Source organism: Mizuhopecten yessoensis, unplaced genomic scaffold (assembly GCF_002113885.1).
Source record: "Mizuhopecten yessoensis strain PY_sf001 unplaced genomic scaffold, ASM211388v2 scaffold4401, whole genome shotgun sequence".
Lineage (NCBI taxonomy): Eukaryota > Metazoa > Mollusca > Bivalvia > Pectinida > Pectinidae > Mizuhopecten > Mizuhopecten yessoensis.
The window spans coordinates 255,807-274,875 of NW_018405528.1; the positions used below are offsets into that span (position 1 = coordinate 255,807).

The 19,069-nt window shown below is 35.9% G+C and overlaps 1 protein-coding gene across 1 annotated transcript in view; it reads right to left on the reverse strand.

Annotated features, from left to right (window-relative positions):
• Window positions 1–11,862: 11,862 nt before the first annotated feature.
• LOC110448945 (suppressor of tumorigenicity 14 protein homolog) overlaps window positions 11,863–19,069 on the reverse strand; it is a 30,766-nt gene continuing 23,559 nt past the window's right edge. Inside the window, exons 10-16 of the mRNA XM_021495463.1 lie at window positions 18,512–18,728; window positions 16,247–16,357; window positions 15,290–15,485; window positions 14,868–15,127; window positions 14,091–14,236; window positions 13,127–13,211; window positions 11,863–12,023 (exon numbers count right to left, since the gene is read on the reverse strand). Coding sequence (XP_021351138.1) covers window positions 11,944–12,023; window positions 13,127–13,211; window positions 14,091–14,236; window positions 14,868–15,127; window positions 15,290–15,485; window positions 16,247–16,357; window positions 18,512–18,728 — 1,095 coding nt within the window. The 3' untranslated portion in view covers window positions 11,863–11,943. The remainder of the gene's footprint in view (window positions 12,024–13,126; window positions 13,212–14,090; window positions 14,237–14,867; window positions 15,128–15,289; window positions 15,486–16,246; window positions 16,358–18,511; window positions 18,729–19,069) is intronic.

Sequence of the window (19,069 nt, forward strand, 5' to 3'; positions counted from 1 at the left end):
ATGGCCGCGGGGTCGTCACAGCGCGTACACAGCTGCTATATCAGTACGCGTACGGCGAACAGTGCCTACCCGGTGTTGACCAAGAGATAATAGTCCTCTCTTATATAGCCTGTTTTGTTAATTCTCATTCAGTAATATTCATTTTTGTTTGTTTTATGAGATTGATTTGCTGTAACTAACCTTATTTCCTTATTTTCGAATTGAATGATGTTTTCAGTTTCTTTTTAAAATGTGGTTTTACATACAATGTTTATACAGACAATGTATAGATGACATGACGTATTATTTCATCGAACTTCGAAAGAGAAATATTTTAGATATTCAAAAAGCGCCACCTCTCCCGTCCTCCTTATAGACCATTGGTCAGTCTGAGTGTTAAACCCATGATAAGTTATACTTAATCACCACAAGTCATACATAACCGGAACCATATATGTAATTAGGATATATATTTGATGCTAAACATAGTGATGATACCTTAGGCAGTTAAAACGTGAGCTTTAGATTAGCATTCAGGGCCCAGTTGTTTAAAAGGTGATTAGCTTAATCAGTGATTAGCGCAAATTTTAATTTTTGAGTAACTCTAAATACACTCATTGAATTACATGTAGTTACAACTTTCTAGATATCAAATGTTTACTACAGTGAGTTTACATGCAAAATTGTGAGGTTTTACCTTGAATATTGACGAAATTATTAAAGGTTGAAAAATGTCGTTAAACAGTGATTAAGCTAACTGGGCCCAGTTTGGTTACACAAGAAAATGACATGTTATAATGTTGCTGAACTGTTTTTAAACAGACATGGTACCACAGGACAAGTTGACACTCTGTACAGTTAATATCCGGGTCGGTGAATAGCCCCGGGTGTTTTATACAGCAGGAAGTCGTGTATCAGTAGCGGACGAAATAAAGCTAGTTATATATTTACATGAGTAAAAATAGTTGATATATAACCCGATCAAATTATCATTTGATTATCATTTGATAATCATAGGACCATGAATGCCACAGGACCTTGTTACGTCACACAAGGGCTTTTCTTTGGCGGTTGCATGCAATAAATATTTAGTTAACTTAAACTTTTGTCACTTTTACGTGAGATAATTCAATTAGCTTATAAACGCTTGGATGTCGATAATAATTTTGTTATAAATATATATTTCTGAATTCAGATTATTCCGGATAAAGTAGTATAAAATCCATCTCATCTTCTTTATCATTTTTTGTTATAAACAGTACATATTCTTTGACCTCTTGGGACAGCATGCATGCGATATTTATTCAGTAATTGTTTGATACCAAAATGTAGGGGCTTTGTTAAGTTGAATTTCAAAGTTATCAACAAGATGTTTACATAAGTCTCATTTGGTACATTTTGAGCGTTTAAGATAATTATTGTTAAAACCAATTTCACACTAATCATATTTAACTTTATCAGTTCAGTTTGATTAACACTTATATTTAACTCATTTAAAACATCATAACAAGATTTGAATACGCAATTGTTTGTCTTTATCAACTTTACTAATATTTCATGATAGTTATTTTACGATGTATATGAATTGAATATCTGCAAGTTTCAAAATACAGATTTATTAACGGTTTTCTCAACATTTTCCTTCTTTTTTTTTTTCTTTTTTTTTTTTAAATTTTTAACAGTACATAATACATTTACAATTCATTTTTCCATACACATCCACACACTCATTCAATTTCTAGTCATTAGCAAAAATTCAACACTACATTGAAGATACATAATTTGTTTTATGTAGTTAATAGTGTAACTGCATATAATTATGATATTTATTGTTTTTAAGAAAGAAAAGAATGAGTGATAGAAGAATTAAAGGAAGAATAGAATCAACATAGAGAAAGAGAACTTGAATAAGAGGGAGAAGGGGTACGTACATGCTGACATGACAAAGGACTTTGATGTATTTAATAAAAGAAATAAATAAATCAATACTTGAATTCATGAGTATAGTCTCTCATTATTGTTATTTTTATTATAGTATTATATTAATATTAATATTGCCAGGGACTTTGACCAGTTTTTGTATCAACTGTCCATCCATACACATATATAGTGTAAACATTTGTAGAGTATAGATATAACATTTTCAATGTTGATGCTGCATAATGACCACACACCTCACAACCATAATTTAGTATACTTGTCACATACGTGTCAAATAGTGATATCTTAGTTTCAGTATTAAGCATACAATCCGAAATTCTTTTCATCAAGCTTTCCTTTCTTGAGATGCTTAAGTTTTCTCAGCCACCGTAAACCTTTCGTTTTAACTAAATATTTTTCCTAAATATCAAAACTGATATACGACCTTCATGGTCCTTTCTTTAAATTTAAATTTTCATATTCGTTAGCTTTTTGGTTTTTTTGCAGTGTTAACCATTAAGCTTCACATGCAAGCAATTTGTTATATTTTGAAGATCGTTAACATCTTCCCAAAACAAAACTGTATCATCAGCATACATAATGAGAAATATATTTAATAGTTGTAATTGATAACACTGGCAATTAAAATTAATGAGTAAGCTTCTCATGACATGAATCAATAAAGAAAACAGCATGGGCGATAAAGCTTCCCCTTGTATACATCGAACATAGCGGAAATTTTCCCGCTGAATTTTGAACAAGATTTAACATTTTCGTTAACTGATTGTTTAGATTAAGCAACCTACCCCTCATTCCACTTCTCCATAATTTAAGCGTAAAGTCATGAGTAAGACAATAAAAACTTACTACAATCAACAGATACACAACAAAGCCTTCAACTGTGTTGTTTGTAATCAAAGTGTGTAATGCAAACGTTGCACCCCATGTTCCAAGACAAGGCTTTAAACCCAAAAATGGGCATAACTTCCTAGCTAGCTAGATCATACAACCCTCAGGTTACACGGATAACTTTCCTAGCTAGCTAGATCATTCAACCTCAAGCTATCCGGAAAACCTTCAGAGCTAACCAGAACATACAACCCTCAGGCTACCCGGATAACCTTCTTAGCTAACAAGATCATACAACTATCAGGTTTCCCGAATAACCTTCCGAGCTAGCTAGATCATACAACCCTCAGGTTACCCATATAACCTTGCTAGCTAGCTAAATCGTACAACCCTCAGGCTTCCCGAATAACTTTCCAAATTTGTTAAAACCTACGGACCCTCAGCCTACCCGGATAATCTTCCTAGCTAACTAGATCATACAACCTTCAGGCTACCCGAATAATCTCTCTAGCTAACTTGAACATATGGTCTAGGCTTCCCTGATAACCTTCCTAGCTAACTAGAACATACGGACAATCAGGCTACCCGAATAATCTCTCTAGCTAACTAAAACATACGGACCATCAGGCTACCCGGATAACCTTCCGAGCTAGCTAAATCATACAACCCTCGGGCTAACCGGATAACCTTCCGTGCTAGCTAGATCATACAACCCTCAAGTAACCAGAATAACCTTCCGAGCTAGCTAGATCATATAACCCTCAGGCTACCCGGTTAACCTTCCGAGCCGGCTAGATCATACAACCCTCAGATTACACGGATACACTTCTTAGCTAATAAGAACAAACAACCCTCAAGCTACCCAGATAACCTTCCAAGTGAACTAGAACATACTGACCCTCAGGCTACCCGGATAACTTTCCTAGCTAGTTAGATCATACAACCCCCATGTTACCCGGATAACCTTCCTAGCTAGCTAGAACATACAACCATCAGGCTACTCGAAAAACCTCCCAAGCTAGCTAAAACATACGGACCCTCAGGCTACCCGGATAAACTTCCTAGCCAGCTAGATCATACAACCCTCTGGCTACCCGGATAACGTTCCGAGCTAGCTAGATCATACAACCCTCAGGCTACCTGGATAATTTTCCTAGCTTATTAGAACCTACGGACCTAAAGGTTACCCGGATAACATCCGTAGCTGACTAGAACATACGGACCCTCATGCTAGCCGACTAACAATCCTAGCTAGCTAGAACATACAACCATCAAATTACCGGGATAACCTTTCTTGCTAGCTAGAACATACAACCCTCAGGTTACCGGGATAACATTTCTTGCTAGCTAGATCATACAACCCCATGCTACCCGGATAACCTTCCTAGCTAGCTAGATCATACAACCCTCAGGCTACCAGAATAACCTTCCTAGCTAACTAAATCATAAAACCCTCAGGCTACCAGAATAACCTTCCTAGCTAACTAGAACATACGGACCATCAGGCTTGTTGTTTAATTTTCCGAGCTAGCTAAATCATATTACCCTCAGGCTACCCAGATAACCTTTCTGGCTAGCTAGATCATACAACCCTCAGGCTACCCGAATAACCTTCCTAGCTAACTAGATCATAAAACCCTCAGGCTACCCGGATAACCTTTTAAGCTAACTAGAACATACAGTCTAGACTACCCTAATAATCTTCCTAGCTAACTAGAACATACGGTCCCTCTGGCTACCCGGATAACCTTCCGAGGTAGCCAGATCATACGTAACATCAGGCTATAATGACATTCATCCCTGATAAATACTTCGTCATAATTTCGTATGTGGTGCGTCTACTTTTCTATTCTGATTCAGGTAAAAGCTATCAATAACATAAAGAGTGCTATAATGGGTCAAGCATGTGATATCACTATAAAACAACAATGGGGTTCCATAGACGCTTTTTATAGATTATCTTACATATACGTACTGACATTGTCGCATGATAATACTTTTATCTGGTATAACACACTCTATCTATTTTAGTTACATTGTAAAATTGGCTCATTCCCCGAACACCACTCGAAAATTCAAAGGAAGGTGTTTATATAGGAAATCCTTTGAAGTTTAGTTATAGCCTGTTTCAACTAAGAATGTCCACTCATTTTGTAGATATGATACTAAAGTCAATAATAAAACGGATAGAAAGTTTTTATTCATACATATAATAACTGTAATACACATTTAATACAGCACTAAGTAATAGAAAATAATCATTAAATATTGATATTTACATTATATGGAAAAAACATAACATTACATTATATGAAAAATAAAATTCCTTAATATAAGCCACATTGATACTTATGTCAGCAATAACATAAAGTTTCTATTCATACATATAACAGTAATACACATTTAATACAGCACTTAAAGATAATTATTAAACGTGAATATAAACAGTAAACCACTAAATGAAGCTGAAGTTTCTAGCACAAATCACATTCTATACATATATCATTAAAGTCTCTAGCACAAAACACACTATCCAAGATGCAGAAGCTGTGATGCTGAATCGGCGTAGGTCATGATAGTTCCAGTCTGATAACGCTCTTTCAGGGTGGCCAGGCGTCTGTCGATGTTGGCGTATCTCTTCTTTCGGGGTAGAGTAGTGCCTCCTGCACCTCTCTGGTTGATGTCATTCACGTTCCGTATGTCTATAAAAGTCTGGATGATGGTGTAGATGCTGGGGTGGGCATGCAGAACTCTTCTTTTCAGTTTTCTGTGCCAAGTGACGTAGTCTGTGAAAAGTAGCACGGGATGTGGTATGTCAGCATCATAAGCAAACTTCAAGGGTTTGGAATCAGGCGTCTTCAACAGCAGCTCGGCGGACAAGTAGTTTGACGTCGCTGTTCTCACGGTACAGTGTCCGGAGTCCGGTTGACTGGGCCTTTCTCCAAATACATTGAATGTAATGGAAAACACAGCCTTTTATGTTGATACCAGGGAGGACACTGCGGATGGCGTTGTGTGCGGCTACCTAAAAAAAGTATCGGTGAGTAGCACAGGCATAACTCGAGCATAACTCAGGGATATTGCCTAGTTTTAGCAGTATCATATATACATGTACATAAGAACCCATATCGAGGACAAGTTTATGATAATTATAGATAGGTTTTTCTCTTACAAACTTGATTTTCTATATGTAAAACGCTGTTTAGCGATTATCATACACGTATCACCATTTCTATATCCTACTCCAAACCAATCCGAAACCTCCCCATCAGCCCGAGGGGCCGGAAGCCCCAGGGCTTATATGAGTCGAGCCGACTGGTTGCAGCCTAATAAACGGCAATATTACTATTTGGAATAGGTTTTTCCTGTACTAACCTTAGAGCCAATTTGTTCTTTTCTTTTAGACCGGTTTTTCTTTACAAACCACGTTCACCAACCTCTAGTTTTGACTCCCGAACTGACCTGCCATACCGGTCTTTGTTCTGAGCAGCTTTCCTAGAGGCAGTGCGACGAGCTGTCTCGCTTACCTACATAGGACGCCGGGTCTACTTCCTGTTGATCAGGGCTGATTCCAAGGAATACGTCCACTGACAACCGAGGATGCCAACCGAACATCAAATAGTGAGGTAGGTATCCAGTGGCATCACTCTTTGTTGCATTGTAGGCTTGGACAAGCGGTATTATGTAAGATGTCCAGTCAGGTTTCTTGTGCTCCTAAAGAGTTGCTAGCATACTAAGGAGTGTTCTGTTAAACCTTTTTGCTGAGCCATTTGCCTGTAGATAGTATGGGGCGGTTCTTTTGAATTTCTGCGATCTTACCGAGTTATTTAATAACTTTGCTTTCAAAGTTACGAATTGTATCCCTGAGAAGCTGCCAATGGAATATCTAGATTTAGAATTTTGAGTCTTGGCATTCTTTAACTTATATTCAAGTCATGGCCCTGTTATGCGCTTTTAATTGATTAAGAGACTGTACTATAATTACGTTACCTTACATAGTTTTAGAAATAGTAGAAATCCTAGACCTACTGTCTATCAAATACGTTGCTCTATTTCCCTCGATATTAACTCCATCCTCATTCGACACCCTAACGAATTTGTCTAAGATGTCAGTGTGACCTTGACCCGTAGATTTGTTACCGGTCTCAACTCGGACTCTAGCAGATACCCTTAATTGTTTGGGTGGTCGTTTGATTCATGTTTTATTGTCTTGACCTGGTTTCTGGTTATTATATAGGTGACCCGGTTACCACTACCGCTAAATATGACTTCAGGCCTTGACCTCTGTCCTTACCTTAACTTTGACTTTCAACTGACTTATTCTGGCCTGACTCATCAAGTCTGGAAAGAAACCGGTAAAGATTCGCTCAAGTTTCTTATCAATTTTGGCCGATATATTTTTTCTATAGTTTATTTTATCAAACTCCTTGCTAAGATCAGCAAAGTTTGTAACCTGTTGCTTTTCAACTTCACAACTAACCGCATGACTAAGACCTTCATCACCCTCTCTGCAGTTCTGATCTCTTTCAAAAAGTAGCTATAACTTGTAATAAAGTCCTATTTGTATCGGATCTGACGTTTTAACCAATCCGTTAGAAGATAGGTCCAACATTTGTTCCGAAAGAGGTCATATTTTTCTGATTTATGTTAAGAACAATTATCAATGGCAGGTTGCGATGATGTATCAAGCCGGCATCCAACGGTGACCGTACATGAGTAACGGACATAGCTGATCTTACCGAGGAGTTTGGTCAAAAGCATAATTCAACCGGATCCACCGCGTAGAGATTGTTTGTGTCATACCTTCTCTGGAATTGTTGATTTTCTACATGTACAATGTCCGTTATACGAATTATAACCTCACGGATCTGTAGTTATTGAATTCCTAGAAAGGCCAAAAATAGATTAATCAGAATTGGCGCGTTTTCTGTATAGACTGTTTGTTAAAACGCCTTACACGATGAATTGGTAAAAATTGTCAATTATTTTTCAAACAGTTGTGATGAAATATCACTAAGAATACCCGAAGGACCAACAACTGTCACTTTGTCCTTAGTGTAAGAAAGGTTTCGTAATGGTGTCTTGTATATGGCATGGCTTAGCGTTTCCAGTCTAACTAAATTACTAAAAGTTGTTCCAATGATGCACAGGGGATTCAAAAGCCGAGAAAGTCGCCTCTAATCAAGAAGACCTTGTCAAGAAATCAGCGATTTGTTTTCTCACTTAGTGTTGTGAGTCGACAAGCGGCTCAACACAAATGACCTCCCTTCTCTCTCCGTGACAAGTGATATTAAACTGGCTGTTTCTGGAGTGGTCGATAACTCCATCCTGACTTTATTATCAGGTGTCTATCAAACACCACTCTAGTAAACGTGTCGAGGTGTGGGCGACACGACACTTCTCACTAAGTGGTTGACAATACGTTTAATAAAACATAGGTTGATTTCTGGACAAGGTAGTCTACGTGGCCATTGTGTCTTACTTCGTTATAAACCACATAAACAGTGAATCGATGTATATTTGCGAATTATTCCTGTACGATTCATTTTCAAATACTTTATTATTATGAATAGTAAAATCCTTGCAAAATTTGGATTATTCACCTTGTAAGTCACCATTTACTCACATAGATTACCTCCCTTGTTATTAACCATGTACACACATTGATTATCTACCTTGTAAGTCACCATTTACACACATTAATTACATCCCTTGTAATTAACCACGTACATTGATAACCACCCTTGTAATTAACCATGTACATACATAGATTATCTACCTTGTAATTAATCATGTACACACATTAATTACCTCCCTTGTAATTAACCATGTACACACATTGATTACCTCCCTTGTAATTAACCACGTACATACATTGATTACCTCCCTTGTAATTAACCATGTACATACATTGATTACCTCCCTTGTAATTAATCATGTACACACATTAATTACCTCCCTTGTAATTAACCATGTACACACATTGATAACCTCCCTTGTAATTAACAATGTACACACATTGATTACCTCCCTTGTAATTAACCACGTACACACATTGATTACCTCCCTTGTAATTAACCAAGTACATACATTGATTTCCTCCCTTGTAATTAACCATGTACACACATTGATTACCTCTCTTGTAATACACCATGTACACTGATTACCTCCCTTGTAATTAACCATGTACCCACATTGATTACCTCTCTTGTAATTAACCATGTACACACATTGATTACCTCTCTTGTGATTAACCATGTACACACATTGATTACCTCTCTTGTAATTAACCATGTACACACATTGATTACCTCTCTTGTAATAAACCATGTACACTGATTACCTCCCTTGTAATTAACCATGTACACACATTGATTTCCTCTCTTGTAATTAACCATGTACACTGATTACCTCCCTTGTCATTAACCATGTACACACATAGATTACCTCCCTTGTAATTAACCACGTACATACATTGATTACCTCCCTTGTAATTAACCATGTACACACAGTGAATACCTGTAATTACAAATTAACACACATTGATTATCTACCTTGTAATTAACCATGTACACACATTCATAACCTCCCTTGTAATTACCATGTACATACATTGATTATCTCCCTTGTAATGAACCAAGTACATACATTGATTACCTCCCTTATAATTAACCATGTACACACATTGATAACCTCCCTTGTAATTAACCATGTACCCACATTGATTACCTCTCTTGTAATTAACCATGTACACACATTGATTCCATCCCTTGTAATTAACCATGTACACACAGTGAATACCTGTAATTACAAATTAACACACATTGATTATCTACCTTGTAATTAACCAAGTACATACATTGATTACCTCCCTTATAATTAACCATGTACACACATTGATAACCTCCCTTGAAATTAACTATGTACACTGATTACCTCCCTTGTAATTAACCTTGTACACACATTGATTACCTCTCTTGTGATTAACCATGTACACACATTGATTATCTCCCTTGTAATTAACCAAGTACATACATTGATTACCTCCCTTATAATTAACCATGTACACACATTGATAACCTCCCTTGTAATTACCATGTACATACATTGATTATCTCCCTTGTAATTAACCAAGTACATACATTGATTACCTCCCTTGTAATTAACCATGTACACACATAGATTACCTCCCTTGTAATTAACCACGTACATACATTGATTACCACCCTTGTTATTAACAATATACACACATTGATTACCTCCCTTATTATTAACCATGTACACATATTGATTACCTCCCTTGTTATTAACCATGTACACTGATTACCATCCTTGTAATTAACCATGTACAAACTAGGGTAGTAGAGAGAAAAAAATGCAAAATAATATGATATTTAACCAAAAATTTGACCCCTGCAAGTAGCATTTTTTTTCTTAAAACCTGTCTGAAATTAAATATCGCCAACTCGGTAATAGAAATACTCACGTTTTAGCATAGGCCATCCGGTGGATTTTTCACAATATTTACACATGTGCTGAGTACAAAAATAGACTACATGAAAAGCTAGCTTTTGTTGTGTAGACACAGATTTGTAAATGCCCAAAACTGTAGTCTCAAACCAAATTCGATTATTTATTTTTGAAAAATTATGAAGCCCACATAGTCCACTTCATCATTTTAGTGCTGGTTATAATTTGATACATGTGCTATTACAGGGGTCATTCATTGTACAAAAATATCACCCATGGTCACCGTACGCTACTGTACACTGCTACCTTAACACACATTGATCATCTACCTTGTAATTAACCATGTACACACATTGAATACCTGTAATTACAAATTAACACACATTGATTATCTACCTTGTAAATAATCATGCACAAAAAAATATTTGTACAATATATGAGAACTACGACTTAAAAAACTGATTATATTCAGATGAAACGTCTCCTTTATCTAGCCGATTAGTCTTTCATTTGTAACTCTAATTCTTTCAATGATTATTTTAATCGCTTTTATGATATTTTAAATTCTGCTATTTTAAAATGTGTACCAAAATGAAGATTACAAATTGTTAATTTCCAGTCTGGTATGACAATGACTTGATTGCTGCGGTACTAAACAAACAAGGAGCGTGGCAGGAGTATGAGTTAAATGAGAGATTCTGTGGAATACGTCCTTTTTTCTCACACAACAGATTGTTGCCAGCCTCAGAACACGACTTGCTCATACTATACTGTACCAACCCTCTATACAACTTGATATTCTTATCACTGATACCACAGGATTACCCTACAGAACTCACTGATGCAAGGACCTTTTCTTCTTCGGGGCTTACCCTAATCGAACATTTTAGAACTGCTCACACGCCTATTGACGTATACCCTGTTCTGACAATTTAATCATGCTTAATGTTATTTTTATTACAATTTCCGTTCCTTAAGAGACAAAACAATAACCTTAGAGTTTTTCTTGTTTGAGCACGTTTGAAACATTTGATTTTACGTTTACTCTCCCTTATTTCTGTTCCTTTAATCATCTCATACATTGACAATACTGTAATACTACAACTCATACATTCACATTTACTACGATATTTTTATATAATCTTTTAGTGCATCATACTTAAATCATTTAGCACTTATTCTATTATGCACCAATCAAAAATGGCTAAACCTTTTCCCCCTTTCAGGCTGTAACTCTTAGCAACTTGATGACGTCACAGTTTTTGTAATTGTACCATAGTTGCAAACATCATGTAACTGTGTAACTGAAGACGGCCTCCCTTTGGCCGAAACATGTCAGCACGAAGGATGTGTATCAAACATTACATTTTGTACCGGATTCAGTGGCGTTGTTGCTCATCATTTCTGTTTTCATTTGCTCTGCTTTCCCTGATGAACACTGTTGCATACCATTAAGGTATCCATCCCAGGATCCTTACCGCCACTATGGAAGTGAATTCATTGCAGGGACGATGGGTCTCCACCCCCAGTTGTTACTATATATAACTCTGTTACGTCCTCGTCAAACACTTTGGACGTTTACGGGTTGCACGTTGTATCACTTTGTCGGAGATAACAAAACAAAACAACAAAAAAGTCAACAGAAAATTTGTAGTAGTTGTTTTTTATCGAAATTGTCTTAATCTAAGTTTCCCATTACACCATAATACGGCATGTCCAATAATGTTAGGAGTTAGCTGCTATGTGTTCCTGGACCCACTGTACATACTTATATACTCGGGTGTAAACACCGGGCTGGTTAGGATCTGAAACAACACCATCAGAGTTACTACATATTATATATATATAAATACTCGAGTGTAACAACACCATCAGAGTTACTACATGTTATATATATATATATATATAAATACTCGAGGGTAAAAACACCATCAGAGTTACTACATATTATATATATATATATATATACTCAAGTGTAAACACCATCAGAGTTACTACATATTATATATATATATATACTCAAGTGTAAACACCATCAGAGTTACTACTTATTATATATATATAAATACTCGAGTGTAACAACACCATCAGAGTTACTACATATTATATATATATAAATACTCGAGTGTAACAACACCATCAGAGATACTACATATTATATATATATATAAATACTCGAGTGTAACAACACCATCAGAGTTACTACATATTATATATATATATATATATACTCGAGTGTAAACACCATCAGATTTTCTACTTATTATATATATAAATACTCGAGTGTAACAACACCATCAGAGTTACTACATATTATATATATATATATATATATATAAATACTCGAGAGTAACAACACCATCAGAGTTACTACATATTATATATATATATATATATATATATATACTCGAGTGTAAACACCATCAGAGTTACTACTTATTATATATATATATAAATACTCGAGTGTAACAACACCCTCAGAGTTACTACAGATTATATATATATATATATACTCGAGTGTAAACACCATCAGAGTTACTACATATTATATATATATATATAAATACTCGAGTGTAACAACACCATCAGAGTTACTACATATTATAGATATATATAAATACTCGAGTGTAAACACCGGGCTGGTTAGAGTCAGAAAAAACACCTGCATAAATGTAGAGACTGTACTATAACAAAAGGCGGTTCTAACAACGTACACTAGAAAACGTAACACAATATATTATATTTAATTCATGTTTAAGTAAAATATAAATAGTAATTTTTATTTGCATGGAATTTTGATAAAACAGTAGGTTTACTTGAGTTTTAGACAGGATCGAATTGGTAAGAATTTTGAAAAATATTCGGATTGACAACATCAAAGTAGCGGGAATAATCCCATATGGCATACCTCCACAGCCTATTCCCCAGGACACGATTCCTTCTAGCTGCCATTTCCCGCCATTATTACATACCAAGGGGCCACCACTGTCACCCTGACAATGACAAAGTCGTAATGCAATGAAATCACGTGAAATATGTCGCCAAAAAGAAATAACCGTATCTCTGACGCTGTGAATTTCTTATTTATAGGTATAAACAATTTGTAATGGTAACTACACTGAACAATGAATAAAATCAATGATACTGAAGTTTGCAAATTAATGTTTTACTTGCCTCTCAGAAAAAAAAGTATTATTACTGAGTACTAATCAAATAATATAGATGACAAAAAACGTCACAAAAGATGTGATTATTTTCTATCTTTGTAACATGTGCATTATTTTATCCTGGTTCGCATACATGTCCGTATGGGCGCCATTTTGGTATTTATTCACGAAATATATAATACATCTTATGTTATCATTTACTATGTACTATAATGTCATCCAAGCGCATTTATGATATCATTAACAAGAGTTTATGAGATCATAAATTCAGTTAAAGAATTGTATGGCTATTTCTAATTCTAATCATTAATGATATCACAAAAAAGATTAAATTATATGATGTTTTACTAAATATTTACAGTTTTGTGTGACAAATTTGTTAAAAACATTTATGTTACTCTGAGTAATACATAATTATCAGTTTGTATTTTACAAGCATACATATACAATACCTGTGTTAGAATCTCCCGTTCAATCATGTCATTATGGTTATCTCATAATTCACAATGACCGCGTCATATTAGTACATGAATTATTGTGAACTTTTCAAAGGGGGCCATCAATTTTATTGAATAACCGGAAGTCCAATTTAGTATCGATGATCGGTCATTTACAAACATCATTGTATGTAACTCTCTAAGAAGGAAGACACATAATACGGTGGCATATCTACTTAAGTACAACTAGAACCGTTGTGGTAGGTACCTGGCAAGAGTCGTGACCGCCCTTTGAGTAGCCTGCACAGATCATTGTATCTAACACCTGTCCATCCAGATAGCTCGAACTGTTACAGGTGTTGATATTTACTATAGGTAGGGCAGCCTGTTTTAGAACATCAGCGCAGCATGTCCCTTTAAGAAGAAATAAAAAAATAAAAAAACTTTGTCGATGAAATCAGTTATTTTGATCGGTTTTTATTTTTTATCAACTAATCAAAGTAAACTACAACTATAAATTGAACCGGATGTTATTACATATCTGTTACACCATCAAATACTGTAAACTTTCCGTAGAAAACGACAATCCTCCACACAGGTATTCGAGCGTCACGCCAGTTGAAACAGGCATCTATGAGCATTAGACCTTAGAGGCAGGTAAGTTTATATTAATAAGGCACATTTTAAAACTGGAAGAAATAAAGGTATGAATTGATCAGATCGAATAGGAATTATCTTTCTTTCGGTCGATCAAATATCAAAGGCGATGACGTAATCACGATAACTTAAATATAAAAAGCTGACTGTGGCACGAATACGAATATATTAATATTAATATAAATTAACTATGGAAACCAATCATTGAACGTCACCACATCATACATAGAACGTCACCACATCATACATAGAACGTCACCACATAATACATAGAACGTCACCACATCATACATAGAACGTCACCACATCATATACCAAACATCCTCAAATCAAATATAGAAAGCTATCAGATTATACATAGAATGTTATCAAAATCAGTTAATAATACCTAGAACTTCACCAAATCCGGTGGTGTAACACTCCTGGTTGTCACTGACTGCTTGTGACGGCAGACAGGCTATATTGACGTAGTCATTCAGGTGTACGGGTGTGGCCAGTTTTAACAGTGTGATGTCATTGCTGGTAGCGTCGGGGTCGTAATGTTCGTGCACCATGATCTTGGCTATATCCACTGTGACTTGGTGGGGGTCATTTTGCTTTAGGTGGTGTTTTCCAAACACAATCTGCCAGTGGCGAGGTGTGCGATCACTGCGGTCAAACATTACAATATATTCTCCTGGCATCAAATTAAATCATATGCATACGAATGTGTCAATAATGACGCAGGTGACTTAACATTGATCGCGCTAATATGAATATACTTTCATTAGTATTTCGATAAAAGGTTATGACACTTCTTTGTACACTTACTCCTCGAAGCAATGTGCTGCTGTAATTGCAAAATGAGGACTAATTAAGGTGGCTCCACAAAGGTGTTGATGGAGTGGTCCAAACGTCAGTGACGCTTGCCAAGGCCAACTGTTCGGAACAGCCTCTTTTCCTCCGACAATTTTGTTGTTCCCGAGCGATGGCGTAATGGCAGGTCGGCCGCACGTAGCACTGGAAGCTAAAGACAGCAAGAACTAAATAAACATATCCTGGTAAAGTCATATCCGATATTTTACGATTGCAGTGGAAATGCTCTTTTCCTATATCCAAAAATCTTGAAACGAACGAAAACTAATAAAAATACGCATATATGTTGTTTTATTCGCGAAGTTTCGATGGCGATCGGCCACCTTTATCCGACTATAGCACTGAGTGTATTCACAATACCTGAAATTTGTATTGGATTATCTCCCTTTAAAACGTGTCATGGTAATTATATGTACATGAATTATTGTGTGCTTTTCAAAGAAGTCATCAATTTTATTAATTAACCCAAAACCCAGATTAGTATTATAGAACGACCCATTCGTGTAATCCTCTGAGAACGAAGACACGTGGTGAGGTAACATAACCTAGCTTGAGGCATGGCCGTCTTTGTAGAAGTAATACCCACCCAACATTTTCAAAAGCCATGATAAATCATACACAAGAGAGGTTGGGAAGAAGAGATGTTGTTCGTTGTAAAGAGCACCACCAAAATATAAAACAAAAGACGAAAGAAATGCATTTCGTATAACAGCTAGTTAACTGTATTGGTCATCAAACACCGCGTACCATCGCACAACCGCGTGATACACTAAGACGAACTGAGAAAAGGAGCAGAAGGTCGTCTGATGAAGGGACGAGATGTAAAGCGTTTCCAGAAAAACCCAAGTCATGGCTGTGTGTAATAAATGTTCACAAGATGTTTTCATTCCAAACTGAATAATATAAACTTACCACAAAGCTGTTCGTCGCCTCCGTTAGTACAGTCGCGGTGTTTATCACATACAGCGCTGTAACTGATACACTTGCCGTCCGAACAGGTAAACTGGCTGGGTGAACATGTGGCTACAGAATAAGAGGTTTAAACGTCGTCATTGGCTACATGAATGTGTGCGGGCTTTATTTATTAGTATCGTTTTAACCTGACGCTACCCTGATTGATACAATTTTGACAGTTTTTCCGAGATATTTATAATTCCAATTCACAGATCTGGAACATTTCTCTCTTTTTTTTTACACACAGACAGCCCAAGTTGGTTCATTTTCAAAAGGTTTGGATTTTATGTTTTTGGATGGGGTTTTTTAATATGACACTAATTTGGAAGGGTGTCTATAAGGCCTTTTTTCGGATTTTCACCTCCTTATTTTGTTCAAAGATGACCTATTGTATGACATGCGGAAAAACTAAGGTAAAACTTTGACCGAAAGTGGGTTTCTGGGGGTACCATAAGGGGTATGGTAAATCACAAATATAGTTTGCTGTTTTCAAAATGAGCTTAAAAACCAAAATAAAATCATTTCTGTTTTTGAAACCATGTATAAATTAGACAAGCATATGGAAATTGGAAATCTTTCGTCTTGGAGGTAGAGAACATTATATTGGAAATACTCAAACAAATACGGCAATAGCTTAAATCCCATCCTTCCCACTCATTCTATTTACATCTCTGACAAGTTGTCTTTGCTTCCAGTTTCTGCTGTCGTTTTTCAATTTTATATATTTCACAAGTGCACCATACATGTTGCATTAATTCACATCGTCGTGGCTTCACCTTTACACAGTCCAGGAGTCAGGCAGAGTTTCACTTGGGGCAAACAGAATGTGGTAATTTTTGGAATCTAAACTGATATTTTTATATTAATAAAATACCTAACAGCTTTTATAAGTGGAATGTGCCAAAATAATAACAATAATGATGATAATATCAAATACTAAATTCAACACTTCATTAGAGTTTCTTGTGTTGGTCCTCTGTTTGATACAATGTAACAGAACGTCCGCCTTGAACCATTTTCTGGCAGTGTACCAACTAGGGTACCGTAGACTTTATCCTGATTGGACAGACATATGATGTTGCTTGTAAACAAGAATATGATAAAAGATAACAGTGGCGGATCCAGAGGGGTTTTTTGGGCTTCAGGAAACCCCCCAAGCCTGATAATTTTCTTTAAAAACCATGTATTTTCACCGTTTTCCTCAATTTCCCCCACATTCACCCTCATTAATATTAAAAAAAGTGGCAGGCTGACTGCGAAAAACTTTGAAACTCTGAAATGGCATGTGTTTTTGGAAGAAACGGAGTTCATGTCCGCGGAAGGCGAATACATTTTACGTGCATATAGGAGGTTTTTAAAAGAAAAAGTATCCATCTTTCCAACGGTACTAAACATTTTTCCGTGAATCAACTACAAATGTTGTAATTGATGCAAGAAAGTTAGATGGGGTGGACTTTTCGACAACGAGAGCTTTCCGCCCTCCTCGTATATATGATCATTGGGGTGTCATGTCCAAATAAAGCTGTAAAAATTCTCAGGTCCCGGTGGATAACAACATAATAACATGATAAATACAAGAATTCCATGAAACTTTCATTTGATATCAGATTTTTTTCACCCTCTTACGACTTCCATAAACCTTTTTTTAATTCTACACGTGTTTCCATTGTGACGAATTACTCTAATCTAAAAGTGTGTTAAGCCAGTTCATTATGATTTGATAGAGTTACAATACATCAAAAATATGACAGGGCTTTTTTTCCCGATAAACATGGTGATCTAAATATTGAATACATTTTTACTTGTGAATTATCAGATTTTCAAAATTTTGTGTTACAACTTCACATGTAAAGACATCACTGGTAGTATTGTCCAACCAGAACGGTATTTTTTATTCACTGCGTAGATTTCCAGTTACAGGTTTAAATGAAGCGACAGAATAAATGGTTGTTTTGGTCCACCTTTGTACCGCGTCACTGGTTCTTTATCTAATGGTACTAGTCATCAGAACATCACACATAAACAATTCACTGGCTGTGCTATAGGAACCTGTACACAATATAGATTTACCAATCTTTTAAAAAAAAAAAAAAAAAAAAAAAGGTTATTTAGAATAATATAAAATCACTTCCGTTTCACATCGTCCCTTCTCCAATTCCTTAAGATTCATACTGTTGAATTTTTTCTCGACGTCTGATGCATGTCATTTTAATAATTACTTACCAATTGGGTCATGGACGGTGTATGTAATATTGAAACCGGAACTTCCCTCGCTGTCGTCAGTATGGAACCGGATATACATCTGATTCCCAGTAGATGTTAGTTTGCTTGGGTATGTAATACCACAGTACGTTTCTATTATGTGCGCATGCGCTGAAGAGCCGTCATATATCTTAAGATAATCGTAGTCACAGTTACTGTCCTTCTCCACGTCAAAATCCTGGACAGTCAGAAAGGCACAAAGTCATAAACGATATTTTTACCATATGCTAGAATATTAGATGGTTAGATCACTATCACAAAGTATTATATAGTATGTGTTGGTATGTTTCGTGATACGACGCCATTTGTAGTAATGATGAGCGGTGTCGACAGACAAAACATACAATGACAACGATATAGGATAACAAACAATGACAAAAATATAGCAAAAACAAAAAATCAAAAACAAACAAACAAAGAATAACATACAATACAATCGATGCACTTATACATATTGATCCGAGAATGTCTATTTGGAAGAGTGAAATCCAGATTTTGCTGAACTGTGAACAAATCATA